Consider the following 9,455-nt stretch of genomic DNA (forward strand, 5'->3'; position numbering starts at 1 on the left):
AGAGGAAGTGAGTGCTTATCATATTTCATCAAATGTATTTGTTCTTGTATATGCACATATATACACTATCTATATATCTATAGATAATTTATCTATTTATATTAACTCATTCACTGCCAGCCATTTTCAAACGTATGCTTTCAATTGACGTCTATAGACGTCAATGGCAGTGAATGAGTTAATATAAAGATGCCCATATATTGATGTATAATTATGTAATTATGCCAATCCAAAATATTCCTTTATCTATTCCTACTTCTTGGTTCATTTTGAATCGCAAATTAAGTTTAAAGCAGCCAGCCCTGTTACGTTTGTGGACAGTGTTAGAGCAGCATACACAGGGCTGTACTGCCTGTGCGATAAATTATTTTGCATAAGTAGCACTTGTGGCCTCTCTTCCCTGTGCCATGGCTTCTAACCTCTCCTCTTTGAGGAGAAATTGAGAAATAAAGGGTAGAATGCTGCAACCCGGGCTGCTCATCACTGTCTTTGTTACCTGTTGACGGTGTTGGACTGAATGATGTGCTGGGGTCAACATTCTGATTTCTTAGCTAGCTTTGCATTAAGTTGCTGTCTGTGCAGATTCTTGAATAGAGTAGAAGTTGTTTTAGCATCATAATACAGTTGTTTTTGTCCCGGAAGTGGTCACCATTTTGATCATCACACTCTTGTGCTATCTTGATATAATAAAAGTCAATTTGTCTTTTAAGGTATCATAGTATTGTTACTGAAACATCAATTGCTGATATTCTGCTGTTTGTATGGATTTTTTTGGTGAGTGCAATTGCAACCATGGTTGGGCTTCTTAATCGTCTTTCATTCTGTAGATCTTTAGTAATAAACAGCTTTTATTGTGATCATGGACCAATTTATCATCTAGCTTGTAATGATACATCTTTAAATTTCAAGTTAGCATTTTCCCTAGTCATTATAATTCTCATCATTCCCCTAGCATTCATAGTAGTCACATATATCTGTATTTCCATAGCACTGAGGAGGACTACTTCAAGAGAGAAACGAGTCAGAGCGTTAAAAACTTGTACTTCTCACCTGATCCTTGTGGTCATTTTCTTCTTGCCATCACTAACATAGTAGCAATGGCCTTCTACATTGATCCTAATGCTAGAATGATAAATTACACGTTGACACACACCATACCACCTTTGCTCAATCCTATTGTATATGCTTTAAAGACAGAAGCGGATATTCCCGGACTCTCTCATCATTGCTCTTGGGGACTTTAACAAAGCCAATCTGAGCCATGAGCTTCCCAAATACAAGCAGTATATTAAATGCCCAACCAGAGAGGTGAGGACATTAGACCACTGTTACAGCACGATCAGCGGGGCCTATCGTGCGGTGCCCCGCGCTTCACTCGGACTTTCTGACCACATCATGAGCCACCTGATCCCCGCGTACAGACAGAGGCTGAAGCTCTCCAAACCTGTCGTGAGGACCAAAAAACTGTGGAGCAACGAGTCTGTGGAGGAGCTTCGCACGTGTTTGGAGTCTACAGACTGGGACACAATGAAGGCTGCTTCTAACAGCTTGGACGAGTTTACGGACACTGTCACCTCCTATATCCACTTCTGTGAGGACAGCATTGTGCCATCACGCACCAGGGTGAGTTATAACAATGACAAACCCTGGTTTACTCCTAAACTCAAAAAGCTGTGGCTGGAAAAGAGAAAGGCGTTCAGAAGCAGAGACAGGGACTGCTACAGAGAGGCCAAGTACAAGTTCACTAAAGAAGTGGACGTTGCTAAACACCAGCACTCTGAGAAGATGCAGCAGCAGATCTCAGAGAATGACTCGGCCTCTGTGTGGAAAGGTTTTAGGAATATCACCAACTACAAGCCTAAAACCCCCCACTCCACTGATGACTCGCTCTTGGCCAACACCCTTAACGACTTTTACTGCCGTTTTGACGAGCCATCAGGCAGCCTTCACACCTCCAACGGCCCCAACAATAGAGACACTTTGGACACTCATTCCCCCACCTCTCCCCCCTCCATAGAGCCATCACCACCTTCAAACACTTCACCTACAACACCCCCCTCCTCACCCCGCACAAAAGAGGATTTCACACCACCTCCTCCCACCACAACTCTTCATATTCATGAAGCAGATGTGAGGAAGCAGTTTAAGAGTCTGAATGCTCAGAAAGCTCCCGGCCCAGACGGTGTGTCTCCTGCCACCCTCAGACACTGTGCAAACGAGCTGGCCCCAGTGTTTTCTGGCATTTTCAACTCCTCACTGCAGGCATGTCATGTGCCTGCCTGCTTCAAGTCCTCTACCATAATCCCTGTCCCCAAGAAACCTAGGATCATTGGACTAAATGACTACAGACCCGTGGCTCTGACATCTGTGGTCATGAAGTCATTTGAGCGCCTGGTTCTCCCCTATCTCCAGACCCTCACGGCCCCCCTCCTGGACCCCCTGCAGTTTGCATACAGAGCCAACAGGTCTGTAGATGACGCCATCAACATGGCCCTACACTTCATCCTGCAGCATCTGGACTCCCCAGGAACCTACGCCAGGATCCTGTTTGTGGACTTCAGCTCTGCCTTCAACACCATCCTTCCAGACCATCTCCAAGGCAAGCTTTCCCAGATGAATGTGCCTGATCCCATCTGCCGGTGGATCACTGACTTCCTGACGGACAGGAAGCAGCATGTGAGGCTGGGAAAGAATGTCTCGGACTCCCGGACCATCAGCACCGGCTCCCCTCAGGGCTGTGTTCTTTCTCCTCTGCTCTTCTCCCTGTACACCAACTGCGGCACCTCCACCCACCAGTCTGTCAAGCTAATCAAGTTTGCAGATGACACCACCGTTATTGGACTCATCTCGGACGGGGATGAGTCTGCCTACAGGAGGGAGGTTGAACGTCTGGTGTCCTGGTGCAGCCACAACAACCTGGTGCTGAATGCCCAGAAGACAGTGGAGATTATTGTGGACTTCAGGAAGCACACAGCCCCACTCCCCCCCATCATCCTGTCTGACACCCCTATCACCTCTGTGGACTCATTCCGCTTCCTGGGTACCACCATCACCCAGGACCTGAAGTGGGAGCCCACCATCACCTCCGTCATTAAGAAAGCCCAGCAGAGGATGTACTTCCTGAGGCAGCTGAAGAAATTCAACCTGCCAACACGGACGATGATGCAATTCTACACTGCAATCATCGAGTCCATCCTCACCTCCTCCATCACCGTGTGGTACGCTGGAGCAACTATCAGGGACAAACAGAGACTGCAGCGTGTTGTGCGCTCTGCTGAGAAGGTGATTGGCTGCAGACTCCCATCTCTGCAGGACCTGTACACCTCCAGGACACTGAGGCGTGCAGCTCGGATCTCAGGTGACCCTTCTCACCCTGGACACAGTCTGTTTGACCTGCTCCCCTCAGGCAGGAGGCTCCGGTCCATTCGCACCAGAACCTCTCGCCATAAGAACAGTTTCTTCCCCTCTGCTGTCGGACACATGAACAATAACTATAAGACTGTTCCCACCACTAACACATGACCCTACGCTGTGTTCACTGCATCATTCAATGTTTGGCACTGATCACCACCTGCACTCATGTATATATCCATCTACTTAGCACTTTTAATTCCTATTCTTATTTTTATTTTAATGTCTATTTTAGTGTAATTTATGAAAGTATGTTTGCACTGAAGCACCGCAGCAATTTCCTAATGTTGTAAACCTGCTCAACATTTGGCAATAAAACCCTTTCTGATTCTGATGAAGTGAAAAATGCAATAAAACAGCTTTGTAAAAGAAATAATGTTAACAATACAGTCACAAAATGGTGAATCATATGCCTCTACTTAGACTATTACAGTAGACTTTCTTTTAGCAAATAAACAACTATTGACCTGCTCACTTTAATGTGCTATAATATTTAGAAATAATAATAATGTGTTATGTGTTCATTACTGTATATCATGTTTACATAAAATGTTGAATATCATATAAAATAATAGTATATTTTAGATAAATTATTTTACAAGCTTAACACATATAATTTAAACAAAACAAAACAAATTACGTGTGTATGTACTTTATGTTTTCGTCATGCACACACATGCATTCCTCTCATCTTAGGCCCTCAAAAAGAAAATAAATGTGTGCAAACTGAGCTGCTTTTCACAAAATGTCTGAAAACTAATTTGTACAAAATTAAACTGAAAGTGTTTTTTTTATTACAATTAATCCCCAATCAGTTATAAAAAAAATTGTAGTGATGCTTTTACTACAGTACATTTATTATAGTCTAATTTAATGGTTACATGAGAAAATATTAATATATTTAATGAATAAAAACTTAGGTCCCGATTCTCTTTTTTAAAAGACATTCAGTTGTGAAAATCTTTTTAAACTTGTGCATGTCAGTATGTTTTGCTAACCAAGAAGTTGCATGGCTGGCACCATGTATTCACTTTCATTTCAGCAAGAAATAAAACCATGTAAAGAATTTCATTTGCAAGAATGTCCTTACATGTATGAGTCACCACACATCACCATGGGTTGTTGTTTAACAGGTTCTTTTAACAGGTGTAGTCCTATTGTGAAACTTTTTTAATACATGTTGTTTACATGAGAGAGTTCTTTCTTCTCTACATATAAATCATGTGTGAGTGTATCTTGATTCCTCTGCCTTTTCAGAAAAAGATATTATTGTTTTTTATTTCTTGATTACTTAAGTTTTGTCTTTTTGTTTCCACAGTGCAGTACCATCCAGCAGTACTGCATTTTCTCAAAGAAAGGATGTTTGGTGACTTCATTTTCTTGTGTTCTGAGTGAACACTATTTCAGCATTTGTCCACTGTTTTAGAAAATGTTTAATTTAAGAAATTTTTCATCACTCATCTAAGTGACTGAAAACAGACTGAAAAAAGTATGCTATTGTTTAGTAAACAATTAAGCAAATACAAGTAATCTGTAGGTAGTAAGAAAATAAACTAAAATAAACGGCGTTTGGAATCACTGTAAACAGAGATTTTTTAAAACTCCTTCTTTGGGTTTATGTGTGGACGAGGAATACAGAGTTCGTCACGCAACGTTAAAGGTATGTGCCTTTTTCCACATCACGCTGTGCGCCACGTTATTGTTTACAGGAGATGAATTGCAGAATGGCAGATAGTCAGATTAACGGTATTTTGTCTCTATCTTCAGGTTTTACACGCTTACATACACACGCAGTTACTGTCCCTCTATTTAGAAAGGCAGAGGTGTCATGGTGTGATTATTTTACATGTAGTTCTTTTTTTACCTGTGTAATAATATTCAACATTGCCATAGATAGTGTATATATGTCAGGTGCAAACATTGGTTTAAAAACATAAACAACTGTGGGATACTGTTTGACCATGATTTAGACAGGGGGAACAAATCGTGGCAGGATCAGCCTGATATTATTTGTATCCCTCTGTAACTTTACTGTATAAAGAGCTAATATCTCCAAAATGTCAGGAGTAGTTATTTATTACAACAAGTGTTTGTGAAACTAAAAATCAAGAATGTGGGATACTGTTTGTCCGTGATTTGAAGAGCCCAGCGCGTGCTCTCGACGCAGGGAAAACCAATTCTGCTGACGAGACCTACCTTGGCACTTGTGCAGGTGAAACCAAAATATGCTTCACCATATTTTCTAGTCTTTGGCTTAGAATGAAGTTGGTTTGGAAACGTATTCAGCGATGCTTCATCTCCTGCCTTGCGTTTGTGTGGGCGCCCCGTGCTAGCAGTGTCCAAGCATTGTTTTGTTTTTTCCCTTTTCATGCCGCGCCCCCCCTGCAATGGCTCTGCGATCCCACACTTTGGGAAGGTCTGCTTTAATTAATTTATCATCAACAAAAATATAAAATTATGCACAAAATGAATTACTAATGTAAAAAAAAAACCCATGTTTTTTATTTATATATGTTTATATATAAATATGCTTTTATTTATCCCTTTAATGACATCTATTCCAATGTGGAAGTGTTATGAGCAGTTGATCAGATCGGCAAAGCCTGTTTCTGGAGTATTATGTTTTTGTTGCTGCAAATGCTTTTTAGGAAATTTTTGCAAGGCCATATGTGGAAGGAAACTGCGACTTAGGACATCCTGATGGCATAAAATGTAAGTACAACTCCTCCGGTTTCATATGAAAATTTTTTTATTGCGCTACCTTATGTGTTCTACAGGGATTTAAAAATAGTTATGCAAAATGGAGCATGCCGCTCCGACCAGTTACTCCACAAATATGTAAAAAATAAATTATAAAATACAAAAAGCAAGTATTTACATTTCAACTTTTAACTATCTAAATGTTCAGCGTTGTCCTTTTAAACAAATTTAAAGTGAAACAACACAAAACACTGCAAACCAGAACACAATGAAATATAAATTAAACTATGCAAAACAAAAAGAAAATGCACATTCTTTGTCATATAGGCCTGGGATGATTTTTTGGGAGAGTGTTTTCCTGCTTGGAATTGCATACACAGGATTCACTGCATGAATAAACTTTTCTGAATCCTTTATCATTCGCAACTGAAAATAGTTGTGGATGATTACTATACCTTTCTAATGTGACGATGTTGTCTGTTGTTGCTGCCCCTGGCTCTCTTTCTTTCTCTCTTGTGCTCTGTTCCTGTGCTATTGGGAGTGTAACTACCGCCCCTCCCCCCTCAGCACAAACACAAGTGAGAAAAAAAGTGAGAGAGAGAGAGGGTGAGAGAACGAAAAAAAATATGTCTCTCCCTTCGTACACTTCAAAGAGCCGACTGTTAAGCTACGTTCACACTGCAGGCAAAAGCGCATCAAATCTGACTTTTTTGACCCTATGCGACCCATATCCGATCATGGTATGTGTTAGGGAAAATATTCTAAAACACTTCTTCAGTAAAGACTCAGAGAAGAGAAACACACAGAGTTCTTGCTAGCAAGGGCAGCTCCCTACTGAGAGACTCGCACTAAGAAACTGCCCCGGTCTTTATTTATACTTCAGTGTGTGTGTGTGTGTGTGTGTGTGTGTGTGTGTGTGTTACTGCTGATCAAAGGGTCAAACATCCTTGGTCAGGAAGAGGGTAGCCTCCCCCTCACCCTAGATCAGGGGTGCTCACACTTTTTCCGCATGTGAGCTACTTATAAAATGACCAAGTCAAAATGATCTACCCACTACAAAAATCCAAAACATATACTTATTTATAAATATATTGAGGATTCTTTATCTACAATGTATATACATGCATAACCGCAATATCCAATATTTCACAACACAATTAACAATGTAAATTTTTTGTCATTACCTGAGTTTACTCTGATGACTTGCACTGAATTGAATCAGCCAGGGATGCATAGTCCGGACAGTAGCTGCTGACGGCCAGCCTCAAACACACTTCCAAATGTTCATCAGTCATGGTGGAACGGTACTTGGACTTAATGATGTTCATGTGGGAAAATGATGACTCACATAAATAAGTGGAGCCGAATAATGCAGTCAAAGAGGCAGCACATTTCCTCATGTTGGTACTTTACTTCTGTGAGTAAGTTCCAGAACTGTCCATGATCTCTGGACTTCAGCTCAATGTCGGCTTGTAGTGTCAAAATCTCATCTTCCACTCCAGAAGAGTTCAGGTGAAATAGTTTTGCAATTTTTGATGCGAGTGAATCGACATCAGCATCTTCCCGAAAAGGATAGCACATGAAGGTAGCGACTGGCTCGAGCAAAGAAAAGTCTTGAAAGCGTTTGTCAAACTCTGACAGACAATTGTCAATCTGCTCTGTGTAGCGTGCACTGTCAAGTTGCAAACAGGCCATCCCTTGCATCTCCAGCTCTGACGCCAGGTTTTGAAAGTTTATCAAATCATGGCGCTGCAGCTTTAAAGAGAGATGTTGCATCTTTCGTTTGAAAGCATTAACTGAGCTGATCATGTTGATCACTGTTTTGTCTTTTCCTTGCAGCTGTAGATTAAGGTCATTCAACATGTTTGTCAGATCGGTTAAAAATGCCAAGTCTAACAGCCACTGACCGTCATTAAGTTGCATGTATTCTGCTTGTCCAGCTACACGGAAAAACTCCTTAATCTCCGGACAGAGCTCTCGAAATCTTTGCAGGAATTTCCCTCGACTAAGCCACCTCACGTCAGTGTGTAGCAACAACTCAGAGTGGTCGCAGTCAGCCTTCTCCAGATGTGCACGAAATAACCGTCTTTGAAGAGATCTGGCGCGAATAGAACAGGCGGTCTTCGTTGCAACATTCATGATCTCCTTCATGTTGAGCATTTTAGCGCATAACGCTTGTTGGTGGATTATGCAATGGTAATTTAGGAAGTCCGGGAAAGCATCGTCCTGCCTGCACTTGGCAATAAATCCATTCAAGCGGCCAACCATTGCGGGTGCTCCATCTGTGGTAATAGACACCAATTTGTACACTGGGAGCTGGGTTTTCTCGATAAAGTTTTTGAACGACTGAAATATGTCCTCTCCTCGCGTCTGTTCTTTCATGGGCAGGACTGTTAATAGCTCTTCTTTTGCAGTGATATCAGTAAACACCATACGAATGAAAATGCACACCTGGGCTGTGTCACTCACGTCCGTAGATTCGTCCAACTGCAGTGAGAAACACTGGCAATCTCCGATGTCCTTCCAAAGTTGCTGGGTTAAATCCTCCGCCATGGCTTCACAGCGCCGTGTAACTGTACTTCTTGACAGCTGGAGAGCTTTGATCGAAGATGTTATTTCTGCCTTATTTTTAAAGTCTCGGAACAATGAGTCAGCTGCTTCAACGAATGCCTCTTTTACCATCTCTCCATCTTGAAAAGACTTCTTGTTTTTAACGATGATGTGACTCACCCGGAACGATGCTTCGGTGGCGGCTTTCGCTTTTGAAGTTTGTTGTGTGAAAAATGACTGCTGTCCGGACAATTGGGATTTTAGTTCCTTCACCTTTTTCTTTCTTAGCTCGCTTTTCGGCGGGAATGTAGTGTCGTATTTTCCGTGAACAGTTCGAAAATGCCGCTCCACATTTCCCTTCTTTGGCATTGCGATGGCAGCCTGGCAGATGAGGCAAACGCACTTCGAAAATGACATCGTGAAAAAAAAGTCCTCCTCCCATTCCGTATGAAAGTGATACGTTTTTGTCTTCTTACTTGGTCCAGCTCCCTCACTCATTTTTAACCCTTTCTTAGGTTTAAGAGAAAAAACCGAGAGCTAAAAATTGGAGTTAGCTGCTGGCTAGCTTGTCAGTTTTACTACACTTCGCGCCGCTGTTTGCGCATGCGCAGTGACCTAAGCGTCAGAAAAAATCCGATGTCATCTGACTGGCTTCCCTGTATCAATCAAGTGACGGGATGGATGATAGGCTGGCATCTATTTTTTTAATGCCATGCGATCTACCAATACTACCTTTGCGATCGACTGGTCGATCGCGATCGACGTATTGAGCACCCCTGCCCTAGATGGTTCAC

At 41.9% G+C, this 9,455-nt stretch overlaps 1 protein-coding gene and 1 pseudogene across 1 annotated transcript; one reads left to right on the plus strand and one right to left on the minus strand.

The window, feature by feature from the left end:
* Positions 1-163: 163 nt before the first annotated feature.
* LOC113030951 (olfactory receptor 52B2-like) lies at positions 164-1,244 on the plus strand (annotated as a pseudogene).
* A 6,211-nt stretch (positions 1,245-7,455) lies between these two features.
* LOC145431617 (general transcription factor II-I repeat domain-containing protein 2-like) lies at positions 7,456-9,078 on the minus strand. Its single transcript, XM_080307693.1, has one exon. It carries the CDS (start codon positions 9,076-9,078, stop codon positions 7,456-7,458), a length of 1,623 nt encoding a protein of 540 aa, XP_080163819.1.
* Between the last annotated feature and the right edge of the window lie 377 nt (positions 9,079-9,455).

This window comes from Astatotilapia calliptera, chromosome 10 (assembly GCF_964374335.1).
Source record: "Astatotilapia calliptera chromosome 10, fAstCal68.1, whole genome shotgun sequence".
Taxonomy (NCBI): domain Eukaryota; kingdom Metazoa; phylum Chordata; class Actinopteri; order Cichliformes; family Cichlidae; genus Astatotilapia; species Astatotilapia calliptera.